The 21,743-nt window shown below is 38.8% G+C and overlaps 1 protein-coding gene across 1 annotated transcript; it reads right to left on the reverse strand.

Annotated features, from left to right (window-relative positions):
* Window positions 1-16: 16 nt before the first annotated feature.
* PRPF38A (pre-mRNA processing factor 38A) lies at window positions 17-21,699 on the reverse strand. Its single transcript, XM_010847184.1, has 10 exons — window positions 21,487-21,699; window positions 19,805-19,964; window positions 18,170-18,291; window positions 16,102-16,187; window positions 8,124-8,234; window positions 5,815-5,927; window positions 5,207-5,233; window positions 5,001-5,098; window positions 4,541-4,589; window positions 17-3,659 (listed from the first exon to the last, which is right to left on the reverse strand). Exons 1-10 carry the CDS (start codon window positions 21,614-21,616, stop codon window positions 3,617-3,619), a joined length of 939 nt encoding a protein of 312 aa, XP_010845486.1. The 5' UTR covers window positions 21,617-21,699; the 3' UTR covers window positions 17-3,616.
* Between the last annotated feature and the right edge of the window lie 44 nt (window positions 21,700-21,743).

Here is a 21,743-nt window from a genome sequence, read left to right on the forward strand (position 1 = left end):
CCTAAACGCCAAACAGTTTTTCCTTGTAAAGGATAATGTTTATTACAAAAAGAGCATTAAATAACAGTATAAAAATCACTAAAAATTCCATAAGCCAGAAATATTAATATCTAGAGTTTCATTCTTTCAAACCATCTCTTTAATACACACATAACATATAGTTACACATACATAAGAAAAGTTTTACAAAAGTGGGTTCATATGCTGTATTTAGTACATATAGCAAATTAATTTTACATCAATTTAACTGAAGAAAAAAAATGTAAAATTTTCAACTTATAAAAAATTTTTTTCTACAAGAGAATCTAAAGACTCCTAAAATAAGGACAAGTATAGAAAACATTAAAGAGGCTGGAGTTTTTTTTTTCCCCAGTTTCATGTATGTTTTAGAGATCGTATGACTCCTGTCATAAAAAACTGAGTTCTCCTACTTCCTGCTTATTTCTGTACAGTGTTCAAATATTTCATTTGTCTTAACGATTTTCCATTATTTTTATGTAAAATTTCTAAAGCATTTACTACCATTTCTTTTACTGCTGCTTTTTTCCCCTAAGTCCTTAATTTGATTCATTTCTTTTTCAGTAACATCAGGCAGTTTTCCCCCCAAGTGGTTGTATGCTTATAAGCACTTGAAAACTTAAGAATGTCTATTCCCTTTATATTTTAAGGACAACCTTGGCTGGGTATAAAGTTCCCGGCACACTGTTTTCCTTAGACCTTTGGAGCCTTTTGCTTCACTGCCTTAATGGCAGTGCCTGGGGCCATCCTGATCCTTTCCCTCACTATACATGACTTGATTTCTCTGCTTGGGTGCCCATATTTTTTCTCTTTAAATCAAGGTGATTTTTCTTCTATTTGAATTTTTTAAGTTGATTTGCTCAATTCTCTTTATCAGAAATATCAGTTAATCATGGGCAAGATTTCTTTCCATGTCTTTTTATTATCTCTGTAGCTTTTACCATTTTTTATTTCCTCCGATCTGTTTTCTCTGTGCCTTATCTATTTTGTATTTTCTAAGGCTTTCATTTTCAGTTTTCAAATCTTCATTTCTTCAAGCTCTGCCATGCTTACTTTCCACCTCTTATCTTTTAATCTCTTTGAACTTGTATTCTTGTGTTAAAAAAAAAACAGATCATTTTATCTTTTTTGAATCTGTGGAAACTTGTTCCTTTTTTTGGCTAGGAATGACCAGCATGTGAGCATTTTTTTCTGATTAGTGCTTATTTAAATTTAGATCTGCCAAAAATAATGGAAAGGGGCTAGAGGAATGAACTTTGTTACATTGGAAGCCTCTCACCAAATCCATTGTTTCCTTTGCCCCTGAGAATACATATCCCTTCATTCTTTAGTATTAAAAGGTCATCATGCCCAATGGCAAACTTTTTAAAGCAGTATAATTCAAATTGTGGGGAGTATAAACCATTTAGTGATTGTATACCCAACGGTAAAACTGATAATGAAATATCAGAATGTATTTTGCATAAGGAGTATCTTCTTGAAATCTGTTTTAGTGCAGAATATGTAAAAGTATAGAGGTAAGATGTAAAATATGTCTCAATACAGGCCAAAGAAAGTTGTAAACCTTTAGTTCCAAGGCCTCACTCATGCAGTAGGCTAGCACACAGATGGCAGAAGTGGTCCCTCAGCAAGGTTTGTCCTAAAGTCATCTGCTCTACAATTCTGTAGTTTATCAAAGGGATCTCCAGAGAGAGAGGTTTGACATGTCCCACTCTCAAGTAGGCTGTCAGTGTGTAGTTTACGCTTGGGAAGGTTTATTTTTGGTATTAAATATTACTGGGGTTTAGGGTGGGTTTCTACATTTTTATACTTTAAAAATATACTTTTAAAACTAATATACTGGATGATAATTTGGTTGGTCCATAGGTCATTTAGCCAGAATACACTTTTTTTTTTTCGATTTAGAGCACTTTGATAAAAGAAATAACTGCTAGGACTCTATGTAACAGATTCAAATAGAGGCGCTTACATTTAATTTTTAAAGACAGTCCTATATATAGTTGTATGATGAACCATAATAACTCTTATGATTTTATTAGCTCAAATATTATCAGGAGAGCAATTATTGAACAACATGAAATCTCAAATACAATCCCCAAACTAATATTGATACTAAAGTCCTTAAGTTCAACAAGCAATAGGATATTCAGCCTGTAACTAGATATGACTTCCCAAGAAACTGGATCCTGTGTGGCAGTTGGTCTTCACAATTGTTGCCAGGGGCAGAGCTGCAGGAAATCAATTTTTTTTTTCCATTTTAAAGGAGGAAAGGTGAGTACAGGTAGACAGAACTCCTCTAGCAAAGATCCAACACTCTCTTGATTATCAATACCCATGGGCACTATTTAATCCTTATTTTGCTTTGTCCTTAGCATCCTTAACCCCTCTCTCCCATTTCCTCTACCTTTCTGAAATGATTCAATTTTCAGTCAGTGTTTGCCCTTCTTCCTCAACAGAGTGAGTGTTGCTTATGATTCTACTACTGGTTTTCCTTACAAATGTACGCTCCCTGGGCATTGCATTCAATTCTACACCTTCTACAATTACCTGAACATTGTCAATTCAGGGTTAGATCACTAGCTCAGCTCCAGTTCTTATTTATAATGTCTGGGCTTTATCTAGATATACCATAGCTGTCTCAAAGTAAACTTCAAGTTAAGCTGAATGCATTCTTTTCTCCCTACTACCACAATTCTCACTACCTGCCCCTCTAAAACCTGGTCTCTTCCTGCTGTATTTTCTGGTTTTGTGAATGGTGCTGTTGTTTAGTAACTCAGGTTAAAACCCTGAGTGGCATTAGATATTTTTCTCTCCATTGAATGTTTTCACCCTGGTTGCCCTACTGCTACTGCCTAGTCTTGACAGTATCAACGCTCACAGCATAAAGGTGCTGAGCACCTTAATTTGGAATTCAAGGCTGTAGGGAAGAAGAAACACTATACAATAATGCTATGTAATAGGTGTCAAGTTTTACTCTTTGTTGAACATTTAATGCAACTGGATTAAATAATCCAGAAAAAGCCTTACAACTGAATTCATTCTTATAAAGTTGCTGATAACAGGTCAGTTTTCATGTTTATTACCATTTGCTGCTGCTGGAAGTAAAACCTGGAGCTAATATATTTTACCGACTTGGTTTTTTTAAGGGAACAGCAAGCAGTAGCCCCTATCTCAGAATTCTCGAAACAGTTCTAATCTCAGTGTAAACCAAAACTAAAACCACAGAAAAACAGGAAATGGGTGTGTCAAATTTAATAACAAAAATAACAATGTGGCCACATTCTCCCCTTGTTTCATACACCCTATTTGAATCCATTCTACCCTCATAAATTTCAGTACAAACAAGGCTGATTGTACAAAGAGGCCAAAAGCAGCTCAGTTCAGGAAGCATTATCTTTCAAATGTGTGGATTACATACAATTCATAAAGAGATACAAAACTCAGCACCTCTTTCATGTTAAAAAAAAAAAAAGTGAAAACTTGGTTTAAAAAAAAAATCTAAAATACTCTCATAGCTGCCTGGGACTGAGTAGATCTTCGTAGACAGATGCCTTCATCTCCACAGAAGGCCACTTGTATTAAAACCAAACTGAGTCCATTACTCATTCCCTCTCCGGCTCTTCTTGTGGCTTTTCTTAGACCTGAAATGGTGACACATACAAATCATTAAATTTACCAGCTGTTTTAGGAGCTGAGTAAGGATTTTTGAGAAAGACTGATACGTGCTAACACTGATGGGGACAAAGACAGTCAATATTCATTAAATGTACTTGGTGTTTTTATGTTTAAGAGCAACACTGAGTTAGGCATTACTCTCCAAAATTTACCATTGAAGAACTGACCTCTGAGAGAGCGAGTGCTTCCAACAGTGTACAGTTTCTAGAGGTATCTAATGGAAGCTTACCAAATGAAAATGACTTATCCAGTGTCACTCAACTGCTAAGTATTAAAAATTGGGACTGGGACTTCCCTAGTGGTCCTGTGGTTAGGAATCTGCCTGCCACTGCAGGGGACACGGGTTCAGTCCTTGGTCCAGGAGGATCCCACGTGCTGTGGGGCAGCTATGCCTGTGTACCGCAGCTTCTAAGTCCATGAGCCCTAGCGCCGTGCTCTGCAATAGGAGGGGTCACTGCAGTGAGAGGCCTACACACCGTGGCTGGAGAGTGGCCTTCGCTCGCCACAACTAGACAGGGCCCAGGAGCAAAGAAGCCCAGTGTGGCCAGAAGTAAATATGTTTTAAAAAATCTTAAAAGCTGGGACAGAGTCCCAGGGCTCCTGAGATTAAGGCTCATGCCTTTATCCAAAGCCGCAATCCTACAGGAAAAATGACTACATACGTATATATAATTCTAATAATTTTCAGGTCAAGAGACCACTTCTTCCTGTAATTAAGGAGAATTCCTAAATTGTATTGATGGAGATTATACCTCCATTAACACAAGGTCCAACTGACTTGTAATTGGGACTTTAATTTGTGAATAAAGACTTATATTCTTAAGTCAAAATAGAAGTTAATCCATACCTTTCAGGAGATTTTGAGTGGCTCCTGTGCCTGTGACTACGGTGATGACCTGGAGAAGAAAAAAGGCTATTCAGTGTACCAGTTTCTACCCTCACACTCTGCTATTTCCCCTAGTTCATTTTTGGCTTGTGATAGGGACACCTTGTTGGTAGTGAAGAACTGAACCCACTTAGCCTTCAGGGCTTTATGGCTAAATTTCACTACCACCACACTGGGTATTTACCACTACTTTGTCATGTCTTACTCCTATAATTTCAGACAAAAACTGAAGCTCACCATCCTATCAACAAAGCTGATAAATGACAGTTAAAATGTGAACTCTAATTTTCAAATTCTATGTCCACTTCCTTTTCTAGACAGTAATAGAGTAAGATACTCCTGTATTGTAGGAGGCTAACTGCTCCTATTGCATTTCTTTATTAAGACAACCAACAGCAAGCAAAAGGCCCCAGTGCTATACCTGGGGACTTGGAGCGGGATCTGTGCCGTCTATCTCGGGACCTGCTGCGATGACGTCTTGGACTCTTGCTCCGATGCCGTTCTCTGCGAGGGGAGGGGCTGTGGAAATGACTGGTCAGACTCCCGTATCTGTCCTGACAATATAAACACAACAACATCCCCCCTCCCCAAATCTCTATCCTTCATCACAAGTCACTAAAGGCCTACCTCCTCCTTTTGGGAGACCGACTCCGCCTATATGGAAAGAAAAAAGAGAAAAAAGAACCTTAGTAGGTGCCCTGGACACTGAAAATTGCAAAAATTGCCCCAATTCTTAACCCAACTCTGTTATCCATGTCTTTGTCATTTAACTTTAAGATTGGCCATGTGACTTGCTTTGGCCAAAGGGGTGTTTGTACATGTGATGCAGATGCTAGAAAGATTACTTCATGGTTGGGCTTGTTCAGTCTTGTGTTCTGCCACTGCCATGGGAACAGGCCTAACCTAGCCTAGAATGTGACACACACACAGATGAACTGCTCCAGTCATCATAGCTAAGGCCAGCTACACTAGCCAACAGAGAATATTGCAAAACAAGTGAGTGACCATAGCTTATACTCAAAAAACTGCCTAAGCCCAGATTAAATCACTGGCCACAGACCTGTGAATTAAATAAATGTTTGCCACTGAGGTTTTGTGGGTGGTGTTTTTGTAGCAATTAATACATTGGTGAGCACACATTATCCATAGGCTAGCATCTTCCTTCCATGAAGTCCAAACTTCTACACTCCAGTGCTTAAAGTATCCCTGGAATATGCCAATGCCTAAGGCCTTACCTTCTGGGAGACCGACTCCTACTCCTCCGATAGCGTAGTGTGGGAGAGCGACGGGGTTTGTCCAAGTCTCGGTAGCTTCTCCGGCGATGATCAGGTGATGGCACTCTTTCCAACTGGAAAAGAGAGGGTCTGGGTCAGTGATGAGCACAGGCTTACAGAGAGCCAACTAGGAACATGGCTTATACCCTCCTCCCCATCCCACCCCAAATTCCACCTCTAACTGACTTTAAAACACAGTACTCTGAATATATATGGGATAACACTAAGGACAAGAAAACACATTACCAAATAAAAAAATCAAAATCTAATAATCCGTTACTGTTCTTGTGCTGGTACCATTATTCTGGAACTATGTAAGAGTAATGAGAGCTAAGTATGCTTATCTCCTAAGAAGTTGGATTTCCAATGTGAAAGAAGAAATAGAGATGTAAGACTGATGAGGTTAAATATATTGTATTTTAAGCTTACAATTTCTTTTTCCTTTAGCTTTATCAACTGTAAAGTCCTAGAAACACCATGTAGCAATGAGCCCAGACTGTGGTCTCTGAATAACATATCTCAATTAATGGAACTAAGAGCTTCTTGGAAAAATGGCAACTTTTAGGTCCAGGCTACAATCTTAACAAGACATAACGAGAACACGTCATTGTATCAGACAGCAAGGGGCTGAAACTACTATGATTGTTTCAAACAGTGAAGTTGAGGGGCCCCACTGGCCAGACAGAGGGCAATCCAGCACCAACAAGGACAATAATGGTCCAGACACCAAATATATTTAAATTGATAAATTCAAATGTTACCAAGGGCAAATCTTCTTAGGAGAATACTATAAAATCAACTCATGATTTTAAAACATGACAAAGGGAAATAACTTATCTTACTTTTCTTATATAAACTTTATTAAAAAAAAAACTAAATGTTGATTTGGGAGGTTTTTTAAAAAATACCATTATTTTACAACCCTTAATGGATCTATGCAGAGATCATCAAGTGGATCCTAATATTACAAAAAGAGAGCAGACTATTCCATCCTGGAGGAAGTACACTATACCTATGAAGTAGTGTTGCTTCACTCCAAAAACCCCAAATCCAATTAAAGACTCAAGAACTAGTTAACAGAAAATAAAATAGACGAATGAAATATGAGATATATGATGGCCGTGATCTGCTTTGAGATAACTGGTGGAGGACAACTGAGTAGATGTGGAGGAAACAGAATAGCTGAGCTGATCACTGTTGAAGCTAGGTGATGGGTAAATGGAGGTTTATTCTCTCCATTTTGGTATGTGATTAAATTTTCCATTAAAAAAAAAAAAACAATGCATGTTTTTGGTTCACTCACCACAGAAAAGCCCCTCAGCCGTGCCTGGCTTTCCATTAATGAATGACTGTGCTTCCCTTAACACTTATCTTATATGGAGCCTACTAAGCTCAGAGCTACACTTTCATCTGTACTACCTTAGTATCCACAGGCCAGAATTTCTTATATTTCCCCCTAGCTTTTTCTACACATGTAATTTTAATCACAAATGTTTTAGATCTTAAAAAAAAAAAAAAAAAGCTTACTGTAATCGTTTCCACGTTATCACATACATTTTTTTCTGGCTGCACCAAGTGGCATGCAGGATCTTAGTTCTCCTACCAGGGGGAACTAAGTTAGAACTTAGTTCTCCACACCACCCCACTCCACAGCGGGAGTCTTACCCACTGGACCTCCAAGGAAGTTCATTTGTTATTTTTCATAATACTTCTAATGGTGGCCTAATACTGTTGAATTGTTAAAAATAGTTTACCTGACTGCTCCCTGACAACTTGCTTGTTTTCAAGTTTTCAGCATTTTAACAAATAGTGGAAGAACATGACTATGCAGTAGGTGGTTTTTATTTCCCTAAACTAGGTTTACTTCTTAGTATGCATTCAATTATGAACACTATTATTTTTGTCCCAAGTGTTTAATAGCTACCACTTATTATGCAATTATAATGTCCCAAAGCTAAGGGCTCTATGTATGTAATTTCATTTAATACTCATAAAAGTCCTAAAAGAAAGGCATCATAATCCTTGCTTTATAGAAGAGAAAATATATATGGAGATTATATAATTTACATAACATAAGGCCACTAGTAAACAGGAGAGCTGATACACAGATCAAGTCCATTTAACTCTAGGACCCATACTCTCAATGATGAAATACTGTATTTTGGGGTTTTTCTTTTTTGGTTAAAACTAAATACAGTTTGAAAACAAAAAAAAATTCCCATTCCCTGTAATTCTCCCTCCTTCAACCCTTAAGCTCCCAGGTGCCTGACCTTCTCATCTTCTTCTTCCTCCTCTTCACTGGACTCCACGTCATCCATGTCTTCTTCTAGAGCACTAACCCGAGGCTCCAGCTGTTCAGCTTCCTCTAGCACGTAGCGTTTCTACAGAGAAAACAATGAAAGTTAGAGAGGGCCCTTCTATCTCCTCTATGTCCTGAAGCTCCAATACTGGGCTTCTGGAAGTGACAGAAAACCTATGGCACAACAGCCGAGGCAATTTCATTTCAAAGACATCCCAGACACAGATATTCTTAGAGACTTTAGCATACCTAAGATCTATATATATTTTTAAGTTTCCCTGTAAAGAGATAAATACAAAGATGAAGAGAATATCACTTTTCTATTGCCTCTATTCCCTGTGACCTTATACTCCAAGGTCACTAGAGTATCAATCAGTATAGCTGTAGCCTTGAATAGAAATTATGGGCTTCACACACAAGGGTCAATAGTTCAAGACAATGTTGGCTGGGACTTTGCCAGGAGCAGCTCAGACCAGAATCCACTAAGAGATTCACTAAGACTCAGTCCACTGTGGGGGTTTGGGTCCTCCTGCTCTTGAGTAGCACCAATTCTCTATTAGACCCAGGATTTGGGGAGCTGTCATGCATTCTGAACAAGGCTCAGGATATAAACAAACCACCTCCTAGTTTCATTTTCTTCTAAGATGTGACTTAGCAATCCTAAGTGACTAAGGACCTGAAAGGCAAAGGTGACTTCAAAACAGACAAAAGGACTGGCTGGGTCATAAGACCCTTATGGTTTTGTTTTTGTTTGTGTGTGTGTGCACGCCAAGGACATACAGATCACTGGATAGCCCTAAAATAAATAGTACCATTTGTACTCTTATTTTGCTCTCATTCATCCCTAACAAAATTCTATAAAGGTTAGGAGAAATGAGATAAAGATGCCATTCAGTGACGTGAATCCCTTGAAAAAGGGTTCCTTGGAAAAGATCACCACAGTCTGGGATCTAGGACTGCATCAGACAGGGCATCCAGAATCCCTGATGCTCACCAGACTTGGAAGTGATCAACGTCAATGTATTAACTTCCAGTATTTGTGTTTGATAAAATTAGAATTCATTCCAGAGCAGCTCCCTGCCAATGCCAGGGCACATGAGAAGCTATGCCCTATGGATTGCTTGAAAGAAACAAATCAAAGCTAAAGGTAGTCTTAAGGGTCACTTCATCCAGCACATAGAGGCCCACACCAGAACACACCTCTCAGTGATATGGTAACATGTATCAGTCATATTTTAACTTTCCTCTCCTCAGTGAGGTCTGCTTTGCGGTCTTTCCTTCTGGACTCCAGCAGACTACCCCATTTGCATCAACACTCTTGCTCAGAGATGACTGGATTTAGAAACCTTAGTCACAACCTGACTGTAGTTCAGAGTATATCATTTTTTACAGTATTTCTAAACTTAATAATCATAGCTAAGGATAAAAAGTGTGAGAACTGGACCCTGAAATCAGGTTTTCAGATTTGAAATGTCATCCTTTTCACTAGTCTATAATAATCAATATGGAAAAAGAGAAATAATGTTCAGAATTACTTTCTATGATTTTCTGTAACTGAGTCACTCTGGAGGAAGAGTGGTTCATTGTACTTATCTGTGAGCACTACCAACTATCTTCATCCATCTGCTTTGCTGCCTCAAGAAAGTTTACCTTACCCATTTATCATATTTACAATCCATTCTGTACTCCACATTGATGTTTTTCAGGTCCCTTTGATCTGTTTTTTATTGAGGTGAAATTCACAATGTACACAATCAGCAATTTTAAAGTGTAAAATTCTTCCATCACCACCTCTCACTAGTTTAAAAACTTCCTCATCACACCAGAAAAACATGCCATACTTATTAAGTAATCCTCATTTCCCTTCCCTGAATCCCCTGGTAACTACTAATCTCTGCTTTGTCTCTTATGTATTTACCTTGTCTGAACAGGCAATTTGTCCTTGGAGTACAAAATGAAACAGGGCAAAGGCTAACAAGAGTTTTGCCAAGAAAACACTGGTCATAGCAAGCACCTTCTTCCAAAAATACAAGACATGACCCTACACGTGGACATCACCAGATGGCCAATACTGAAATCAGACTGACAAGAACAAGACCTGGAACTGACTGGCTCAGATCATGAGCTCCTTATTGCAAAATTCAGGCTCAGATTGAAGAAAGTAGGAAAAACCACTAGACCATTCAGGTATGACCTAAATCAAATCTCTTACGTTTATACAGTGGAAGTGACAAACAGATTCAAGGGATTCGATTTGGTAGACAAGAGTGCCTGAAGAACTATGGACAGAGGTTCATAATACTGTATAGGAGGTGATGACCAAAACCATCCCAAAGAAAAAGAAATGCAAGAAGGCAAAATGGTTGTCTGTGGAGGCTTTACAAACAGCTGAGAAAAGAAAAGCAAAAGGCAAAGGAGAAAGAGAAAGATACATCCATTTGAATGCAGAATTCCAGAACAGTGAGGTAAGAAAAGCAAGCTTTCTTAAGTGAACAAGGCAAAGAAACAGAGGAAAACAGAAGAAAGACTAGAGATCTCTTCAAGGAAACTGGAGATACCAAGGGAACATTTCACGGAAAGATGGGCATGATGAAGGACAGAAATGGCAATGACCTAACACAAGCAGAAGAGATCAAGAAGAGGGGGCAAGAACACACTGAAGAACTAAAGAAAAAAGGTCTAATGACCTGGATAACCAAAATGGTGTGGTCACTCATCTAGAGCCAGACATTCTGGAGTGTGAAGTTAAGTGGGCCTTAGAAACCATTACTACAAAGCTAGGGGAGGTGATGGAATTCCAGCTCAGTCATTTCAAATCCTAAAAGATAATGCTATTAGTGCTGCACTCATTACGCCAGCAAATGTGGAAAACTCAGCAACGGCCACAGGACTGAAGAAGTTTTCATTTCGGTCCCAAAGAAGGGCAATGCCAAAGAATGTTTAAATTACTGCACAACTGCACTCATCTCACATGCTAGCATGGTAATGCTCAAAATTCTTCAAATTAGGTCCAACAGTATGTGAACCAAGAACTTTCAGATGCACAAACTGGATTTAGAAAAGGCAGAGGAACCAGAGATCAAATTGCCAACATACACTGGATCATAGAAAAAGCAAGGGAATTCCAGAAAAACAACTACTTCTTCTTCACTGACTATGTGAAAGCCTTTGAGTATGTGGATCACAACAAACTGTTGCAAGTTCTTAATGAGAATACCAGACCACCTGACCTGCCTCCTGAGAAACCTGTATACAGGTCAAGAAACAACAGTTAGAACTGGACATGGAACAATGGACTGGTTCAAAATTGGGAAAGGAGTACATCAAGGCTGTATATCATCAGCCTGCTTATTTAGTTTCTATGCAGAGCACGTCATCCAAAATGCTAGGCTGGACGAATCACAAGCTGGAATCAGATTGCCAGGAGAAATATCAAGAACCTCAGATATGCAGGTGATACCACTCTAAATAAAGGCAGAAAGCGAAGAGGAACTAAAGAGTCTCTTGATGAGGGTGAAAAGAGGACTGAAAAATCTGGCTTAAAACTCAACATTCAAAAAACAAAGATCATGGCATCTGGTCCCATCACTTCATGGCTAACAGGGAAAAAATGTTAACAGTGGCAAATTTTATTTTCCTGGGCTCCAGAATCACTGCAGATAGTTGACTGCAGCCATGAAATTAAAAGATCCTTGCTCCTTGGACGAAAAGCAATGACAAACCCAGACAGTGGATTAAAAAGTAAAGACATCACTTTGCTGACAGAGGTCCATGTAGTCAAAGCTATGGTTTTTCCTGTAGTCATGTACAGATGTGAGAGTTGGACCATAAAGAAGGCTGATCTCCGAAGAAGTGAGGCTTTTGAATAGGGGTGTTGGAGAAGACTCTTAAGAGTTCCTTGAACTGCAAGGAGATCAAACCAGTTAATCCTAAAGGAAATTGACCCTGAATATTCAGTGGAAGGACTGACTCTGAAGTTGAAGCTCTAATACTTTGGCCACCTGATACAAACATCCCACTCACTGAAAAAGACCGATGCTGGGAAAGATTGAGGACAGGAGGAGAAGGGGGCAACACAGGATAAGATGGTTGGATAGCATCACCGACTCAAGGGACATGAGTTTGAGCAAACTCTGGGATATACTGAAAGACAGGGAAGCCTGGCGTGCTGCAGTTCTTGGGGTTGTAAAGATTCAGACACTACTTAGCAACTGAACAGCAAAAATGCTATGTTGATTTTTGATCTTTAAATTATTCCTTCTTGGCTTTTATCTATCAAGGCAAGGTGGGATACAGCAAACTGATTCAGAATTACTGAGCTACAGCAGCATCAAAAAGGAGATCTTAAGTTCTGGGTCTTCCCAATTTGGGTTTCTGTGGTTGCTTAAAACTCTGAAGAATCTGTTCCCATGCCCCATCTTAAACACTGTCTGTGGGACCCTTTCATCAATGCTACCAATTTTACACAGAATATCAGAATCTGAGAGTCAAAGACTCTTAGTCTACAGGTATTCCAATGACTTTTGCAATACATTTTACAATTTCACTGAGGAATAAGTGATACACAATAAACTGTAATTTTTATAGTATACAATTTGATGAGTATTGTGTTGTATACAAATGTAAGTCAATACATCAGTATAACGGATAGAGCCGCCCCACCCAACAGTTTACCTGTGCTCCTTTCGGATTTCTCATTCCCTCTCCTCCCCAATCCCTTACTCTATAGCTAGGCAACCACTGTTCTTTATTGTCACTATAGTTTACATTAGAAAGGAATTATACAGTACATACAATTTTGTGTCTTTTTTCACTCAGCACAATTATTTTATGATTCATCCATGCTACTGCTATTTATCAACAGTTCATTTTTGCTGCTGAGTAGAGTCAGATACGACTGAGCGAGTTCACTGTCACTTTTCACTTTCATGCGTTGGAGAAGGAAATGGCAACTCACTCCAGTGTTCTTGCCTGGAGAATCCCAGGGATGGGGAAGCCTGGTGGGCTGCCGTCTATGGGGTCGCACAGAGTCAGAGTATTAGCAGTAGCAGCAGTATCATTGTATGGCCACATCATTCACTTGATGGACATTTGGTTGCTTCCAGTTTCTGGCCATTACAAACAAAACTGTTGAAGATTATCTGTGCTTAAGTCTTTGTGTGGACATATGCTTTCATTTCCTGAGTAAATTCCTGGAAGTGGAATAGCTGGATTGAATGGTTTAGAAACTGCCAAACTTTTCCAAGTTTGGTTGTTCCAGTTTATATTGTCACCAATAGGCTCTGCAGACTACTAGTTCCTCCACATCCTCACTAACACTTGATACGATCAGTCTTATTTTACACATTTTATAGGTATGTAGTGCATATTTCTATGCTTTTAATTTGCATTTCCCTAATGATTAATGTCTAGTCAAGGCTATGTCAAGTCTATGGTTTTTCCAGTGGTCATGTATGGATGTGAGAGTTGGACTGTGAAGAAAGCTGAGCGCTGAAGAATTGATGCTTTTGAACTGTGGTGTTGGAGAAGACTCTTGAGAGTCCCCTGGACTGCAAGGAGATCCAACCAGTCCATTCTGAAGGAGATCAGCCCTGGGTGTTCATTGGAAGGAATGATGCTGAAGCTGAAACTCCAGTACTTTGGCCACCTCATGCGAAGAGTTGACTCACTGGAAAAGACCCTGATGCTGGGAGAGATTGGGGGCAGGAGGAGAAGGGGACGACAGAGGATGAGATGGCTGGATGGCATCACCGACTTGATGGACTTGAGTTTGGGTAAACTCTGGGAGTTGGTGATGGACAGGGAGGCCTGGCGTGCTGCGATTCATGGGGTTGCCAAGAGTCGGACATGACTGAACAACTGAACTGAACTGAATGATTAATGATATAGAACACCTTTTTATGTACTACTGGTCAACTATGTATTTTCTTTGGTAAAAGATCTGTTAGAATTTTTTGTTCATTTTCCCACTCGGTTGCCTTCTTTTTAGTAAGTTCAAGAGTCGTTTATAAAGTACAGATTAAAGAACTTTTATGGATATATGTTGTACAAATGTACTCTTCCAGCCTGTGGCTTGCCTTTTTAGTTTTGTAATGGTACCTTTTGAAAGGCAAGTTCTTAATTTTTATAGTCAATTTATTAATTTTTAATAAATAGTTCACGTTTTATTACAGGAATTTGTCAAACACAAGGTCACTAAGATTTTCACCTATGTTTTCCATAAGTTTTCTGCTCTTAGCTTTTATGAGTCTATTATCCCCTTCAAGTTTATTTTTACATATAATGTGAGTTAGGGGGACATTCATTTGTCTCATATGGGTATTTAATCATTTTAGCACCATTTGTGGAAAAGATTATCCTTTTTCAATTGTTATTGCCCTAACATCTCTGCAGAAAACCAACTGACCATAAACATGTACTATACACTTACTTCTGGTTCTTTCACTTTGTCCCGCTGATCTGCTTGTCTAGCTTTATGCCACCACAACACTGTCTTATAATTAGGTAGCGTTTGTCCTACTTTGTTCTTTTTCAAAGCTGCTTTGGATATTCCAGGTCCTCTCCATATTCATATACATCTTAGAATCAGTTTGCCAAGTTCTATCAAGTTTTATTTGGATTTGGATTGGAACTGAATTGAATCTATAGATTAATTTGGGAGAACTGACAACAATTGTTAAGTCATCATCAGATATACCATGAACATGATATATCTCCATTAATTATGTCTTCTTTAACTTCTGTCAGTAATGCAATGTTTTATATTGTTTAAAGTCTTACACATTTTAAACAAAATTATCCATAATTACTTTATAATTTTTGATGCTGTTATAAATAGTATCTTTTATACAAAATCTCAAATTTAATTGTTCCTAGCTCATGTACAGAAACACAACTGACTATTATACACTGACCTTGCACTCCACAATTCTGCATAAATAGATGACTGGATAAACAAATTGTGGTATATATACCCATGCAACAGAATATTATTCCTATCGAGCAACAAATGAAATAAAAAACTGTTAGTATATGCAAAAACATGGATATATTCCAAAATAACTATGTTAAGTGAGGAAAGATTAAAATATTCTTTTTCTAATTCTTTTCCTATTTAGGTTATTACAGGGTATGGAGCAGAGTTCCCTGTGCTATACAGTATTGGAGGATATTCAGTCAGTCAGTCAGTTCATTTGTCAGTTGTGTCCGACTCTTTGTGACCCCATGAATCGCAGCACACCAGGCCTCCCTGTCCATCACCAACTCCCGGAGTTCACTGAGACTCACATCCATCGAGTCGGTGATGCCATCCAGCCATCTCATCCTCTGTCGTCCCCTTCTCCTCCTGCCCCCAATCCCTCCCAGCATCAGGGTCTTTTCTAATGAGTCAACTCTTCGCATGAGGTGGCCAAAGTACTGGAGTTTCATATTTAGCATCATTCCTTCCAAAGAACACCCAGGGCTGATCTCCTTTAGAACGGACTCCCTGGATCTCCTTGCAGTCCAAGGGACTGGAGGATATTATTCTAAGTGAAATAAATCAAACAAAGACAAATACTGTATGATATCACTTATATGAGTCTCAAAAAAGGAACAAACTACTAAATATAACAAAGAAGTAGACTCACAGATATAGAGAACAAACTAATGATTACCAGAGAGGGGAGGGAAAGAGGGAGGGAATTAAGAGGAACAAAGTATTCGAAATAAAATAAGCTACAATGATATATTGTACAGAGCCACTGTTTTATAATAACTATAAATGGAATACTACCTTTAAAAATTGTGAATCACAATACTGTATACCTATAACATATAATATTGTACATCAACTACACTTCAGTTAAAAAAAGATTTTGAGATCCACGGTGTTTTATAATGCATGTGTATAAAGAGATCTTTACACACATGTTATTGTGTACTGTGTATGTATGACCTTTATCTCTTACCTGCAGCCGGGGCAAAATGATATCACAGACTCTCTCGCTATGCAGTAGTTCATCAATAAATTCATCTACATGCATCAGCTCAAACTCTGAAAGAAAAACCATAAGCTCAAGTAACTTGGAAGTAAGTTTAAATAGCCAAAAAGTTAAAAAAGTTTAAGACTCTTTATGTAAGACATCTAACAGGGTATTTGGTATAGAAAGTGTGAACTCTCTGCAGTTTCCCTCTGTGTGTGTGTGTTAGTCACTCAGTCGTGTCTGACTCTTTTGACCCCATGGACTGTGGTCCACCAGGTTCCTCTGTCCATGGGATTCTTCAGGCAGGAACACTGGACTGGGTTGTCATTTCCTTTTCCAGGGGATCTTCCTGACTCAGGGATAGGACCCAAGTCTCCCACATTGCAGGTGGATTCTTTACCATCTAAGCTACCAGGGAAGCCCCTTCCCTTTGCCTACACATGCACTAATAAAGCTACTACAGTGTGGCAATTAACACTGAATAGATTACTGTCAAACCTGGGCTCAACCTACAGGCTTTCACTGCCTTGTCACCACCACCAATCTTCAACCAGTCAACTCCCCTTTATTGAGGCCATTTACGTGCCATGCTTCTTCTAGGAACTGGGAATAATGGGATGAATGAAGCTGTCCCAATTAGCAGGAAAGACAAGCATAAAAAGAAGCACAATAAGTCCTGAATTACAAAAGGGTAATGTTTTTGAATAAAATTTACAACTCAAGTATAGCATCTCCTGTGAACCTACTAAGTTCCTAAAAATAAAATATCTATCTTTTCCCCTATGTGGGTCAGCAAACTTTATTAAATGAACGTATAACTGATTTGGGGCTTCCTGGGTGGCTCAGTGATAAAAAATCTGGCTGCTGATGAAGGAGACGTGAGTTTTATCTCTAGGCTGGAGAAGGAAATGGCAACCCGCTCCAGTATTCTTGCCTGGAAAATTCCATGGACGGAGGAGCCTGGTTGGCTACAGTCCACGGGGTCACACATAGTTGGACATGACTTAGCAACCGAGCACATGTGGCAACCTGACTTAAGATATTATATTAGTTCCAAGTGATAGTGATTTGCTATTTTTAAGAATCATGTATCTTACATGGTAAGTGGAGCAACAGCTTTTTAGAATTTCTATGGTAAACATTACCTTAGTTTAGTGGTTCTCAACCAGGGGTGTTGCCTCTCCAACTATGGGGTGCTAACGGCCTTTAGTGAGTTGAAGCCAGGGATGCTGTTAAACATTCTACAATGCACTGGACAGCTCCCCATAACAAAGAAATATCTGGCCCAAATGATCACTAGGTTTAAAAACCCTATCTTAGTCTAGCATAATATAGTCATAAACAAGTAATCTCATGATGGCCAGGACCATGTCCATCTTGTTCATCACATTATTTCCAGTATGTAGTACAGTAACCCGGCGCAACATTGTCACTTAGTATGTATTTATTCAAATGAATAAGTAAGCTAACAAAAGTTTGAAGAATAATACCAAATTCTTAACCTTGTACTCCTTAATGTAATATTTAGAGGGTAAAGACCAATGTTACTAATCTTTTGTTATGACACTAAGTGAGAAAAAGTTCTGATTGCATTATCTGAATCCCATTTTACCATAAAATGTGTCTCTTTGTAAAAGGTATGGAGCTGCCCCTCCTGGATATACTTATGTTTTAGGAAGATTCCTACATAAGTATGAGCACACTCAGTCCACGTATTACAGGGTGAAGTATCATATAACAAAGGCCAGTAGAAAGAACTGTGAAGGTCCAACAAATGGAAAACAAAGGTCATTCAGGAGCTAGATCTTACGGGATGTAGCACATGACGCAAAGCAGGGATTAACATAAGATGCAGCTGGAAAGATAGGCAGACAGGGGCAGACTGGGTGAGGTTGACAGGAAGCTAGTAGTCTAATGCAGTATTATTACTCCCCAGGAGAGATGGAGGACCTGACTGAAGACGCTAACAATCTGGATTATGTGATGCCAGAGATACTGGTGAAATAAAAACTGGCTCAGAGATGAAGGCCTAGATACTTAGCACCATACTCACCTCCATTTCGGTTCTGACTCTTGATTTTTCGATAGTCATTGTATAGAGGCTCCAAGTACTTGTAGCAATCAATCGCAGTGCCTGTCAACCTCATGTAAAGTGCTCCCAGCATGCGGACGTACCTGACAAATGGACCACAGTGAAACAACAGGCCATTCCACAAAGTTCCTGAGTTTTACCAGTAGCTTTTCTCATGATAGCAGTGGATAAACAAGTTCTTTTTTCTCTTTGGTAGATGAGAAAGCTACGTTTTTAGAGGTAGCATAGGGCAGCAGAAAAAATAGCTAAAATATGGAAACCTGGGTTCAAGTTCTCATTCTACCACTTACTGGCTGCAGTGACTTGGGTTATAACGCTCAACTTTCATAGTCTATTATATCATCTGTAGAACTAAGATACAACCTATTTACCTCATGGGATTATTTTAAGAATCAAATGAGATACTGAATTTAACAACAGAAAGTAGAGATTTATTTATTAACAATATAATTTACACAGATTGCTACTTGCTGGAAAGCAGAATGCTGATTATGGAAAAAAGTCAGTCATCTGGGTTCAAATTTTGATTCTATTATTTACTAACTCTGTAACACTAGGCAATTTACTTTTGCTTTCTCAATCCTTGTAAAATGATAGTCCCTAATTTGATGGCTTGGTATATTAAGTAAAAAATGAGTAAGATGCTAAGCGAGGTATATAGCACAGAGTAAGTACCTAATAAAAGTTAGTTATTTTCTAGCCATTAATGTTTATAAGATTCCTTTATTTTCCCTTTCTCCTATACCCCAACTACCTACTCAAATCTTCATTTCAATAAACAGTAGGCATTTGAAATTCATTTCCTTATATGACAAACAGAATACAGTGGCGAAAGAAATGGACTCTGAAACCAGCTTTGCCACTTATCAGCATTTGACCTTGGGGAAATCAATCTCTCTGTACCTAAGTTTCATCCCCTACATAATGGGGATAATAATTTTACAGGGTAGTTGTGGAGGTTAAATAAATTATCCCATGTAAATTTCTTAGAATAGAGATTGGCAATAACAATCTATTATTACATCTGTCTCCTGTTCTCGTCTGTGAGCTCCTTGAGCAGCTTATCTTTTGGGGCCAGATACCATGCAACAGGCACCGATAGAGATTTACAGCTCTTTCTTCCTTAATCCTCACATCTATCCTGAGTTGGTAATATTGTTTCCATTTTACAGGTAAAGAAAGTAAAATTTAGAAAAGAAAGTAACTTCTCCAAGGTCACAGTTCATAGGTAATAGGGTCTGGACATGAACCTACAATTAACACAAATGTTTCCTTCTTCTTTACCACACTTTATGTTGCTTTCTTCATCCTTAAGTATTCAGTGCTACCAACATATTTGGCACTAACATCTGCTTAATATATGTCAGTGAGTTTTGTGAAATACTTTTTTGGAAGAAAAGTCACCAAGGCTCAGAAAGTAAAGAAGAAGGTTAATACAATCAAAACAGACAAAACAAAAACTCAAGGGGCTCAAGAACAAAATACTGGAGTGGGACTTTGGAAATGAGATACAGTGTTTTCACTTCTTTTAACCAAAGCCAAATTCTGAACCACGAAATTAAAATATTTATATTAGCCAGTAAATATTTCACTCACTTGAAATCTTCATTTTTTATAAACTCTACAATGATATCCTTCTCGGGTTGAATCTGAAGCATCTTCAAGGTTAAACACAAAAAAGGAGTTGGCTTTATGTTGCCACCGTAGACACCACCCACAAATCTTAACTCCATGGCTTTATCGACTACAAGTTCAGCTAAAAAACAAAACAGAGTGGCATTGCAACATATTAGGACTAAGCTTTTACAGGTTTGAAGTGCAGAGAGTTAAAGTTAGTTCAAAATTTGGTGCTCCTGAATTAACAGCTTGTAATTCAAGTGTGAATTAGGAGAACAAGTGTGTATTAAATAATAACAGCAGCCAATATACACTGAATTATATGCCAAGTACTCTGCTAAGCATTTCATATTACCTCATTTAATCTTCACAAGTCATGAGGTTAAGTTCTAGCACTGCCCTTGTTTTCAGCTAAGGAAAATGAAGGCTAAGAAAGGTTAAGTGATGTGCTCAAGATTCACAGCCAGAAAGTGGCAGGGCCTGGATTTTAGTTCAAGAAGTCTAACTTCAGAGTCTGTGCTTGTCACCGTCATGTTACAGGAAAAACTGCCAGATTAAATAAGAGTTAGAAGGACGAAAACTGTAACAAACCACTCCTCAATAACTAGGTAACTCTAACTAAAGTTTATCTAGACAATGGGGATAATAACTTTTCGATGTTGTCATCAAAATCAGACACCAGTTTTGTAAACTAGGGCAAGTCATTTCACCTCTGGAATGAGAAAAGGCCCCCAAAGTAAATCTTACATGACTCCAAAATTTAATGGCGACTCAGAAAAACAATATGACGCCTCCGTGGACACATAGCTAGGGTGATGGCAGCGCAGTAACAGCACAGGAGTAATTAACAGTGGTAACAACTAGCACCACTACCACCCCTGATTACTGAGTACTTTTATTAATATATAGCTGTAGCTAAATATACATAGCATCACCGACCCAATGGACATGAATTTGAGCAAACTCGCAGACAGTGGAGGAGAGAGCAGCCGGGCAGGCTACGGCCCAGGGGGTCACAAGAGTCTGACACTACTTAGCGAATGAATAACAAGCTGTTACTATATACCAAACACTTCTTACACACTATTTCCTTTAATCCTTACGTTTCTTGGGTTAAATCATTTAATCCGTAGACCTTTGATGTGGGTATTACTGCGCTCGTTTTACAGTAGATGAACTCATGGTTCACGGGGGAAACACAGGTACCAAAAACAGCCAGAATTAAACAAGTATCAAAGACGACCTGGAAGATTTCTTTTAAAAACATATATTTATATTAGGACTGGGAAGTGAAAATATTTCAAATGATCCAGATTTGGGGGTAATAAGATTATAAATTTGGTTTCGGGAATACTGACGCTCCTTTAAGACCTTCAGGGTTAACACTGGAACCCAGTAAGTTCTCATTAAATATGGAATGCCTCGAAGAAACGACCTGTGACACCCTTCCGAATAAACTCCTATCAGGTCTATCTGTGTTCCCAAAGCCCAACACAACACTAGGCACAGAGTAGGCGCTCAGATTCTTCTGAATGACTGAAAAATTCTCCCTAAATCTCACCCCCAGTGGGCCCGTCCTATTGTACTACTCCGGAAAACTGGGCCATGGGACGATGGGGGTTGGGGCAGGGAAGGGGGGTGTTCAGCACGCTCTTGCTCACCTGTAAGTCCAAAGCACTCCTCTTTCCAGTATTTGGACTCATAAATTCGCGTCCGAATGATTTTCTCCACCAGATACTGAGGGTTGGTGCCGTGGATGCTGTGCGCATCTTTTACCGTACGGTTCGCCATTTTAGAACGCCTGACGTTCTATTTCCGTCGGGTCCCTTAAGACGTCACATCCAGGTTAAAAAAAAAACAGAGAGAAAAGATAAGGTTGGAGGAAGTCTCACTAAACGGTTCGAGCGTCCATATTGAA

Source organism: Bison bison, unplaced genomic scaffold, assembly GCF_000754665.1.
Source record: "Bison bison bison isolate TAMUID 2011002044 unplaced genomic scaffold, Bison_UMD1.0 scf7180017864244, whole genome shotgun sequence".
In the NCBI taxonomy this organism is placed as follows: domain Eukaryota; kingdom Metazoa; phylum Chordata; class Mammalia; order Artiodactyla; family Bovidae; genus Bison; species Bison bison.

What these genes read in the sequence shown, in the direction of transcription:
- PRPF38A (XM_010847184.1), bottom strand. Translation starts at nt 21,616, where the DNA reads ATGGCGAACCGTACGGTAAAAGATGCGCACAGCATCCACGGCACCAAC. An exon ending in ATCCCGCTCCAAGTCCCCAG is followed by an intron (nt 4,590 to 5,000) that starts GTATAGCACTGG and finishes TTTCTTCTCCAG; the next exon opens with GTCATCACCGTAGTCACAGG. An exon ending in CACTCAAAATCTCCTGAAAG is followed by an intron (nt 3,660 to 4,540) that starts GTATGGATTAAC and finishes TCACCATTTCAG; the next exon opens with GTCTAAGAAAAGCCACAAGA.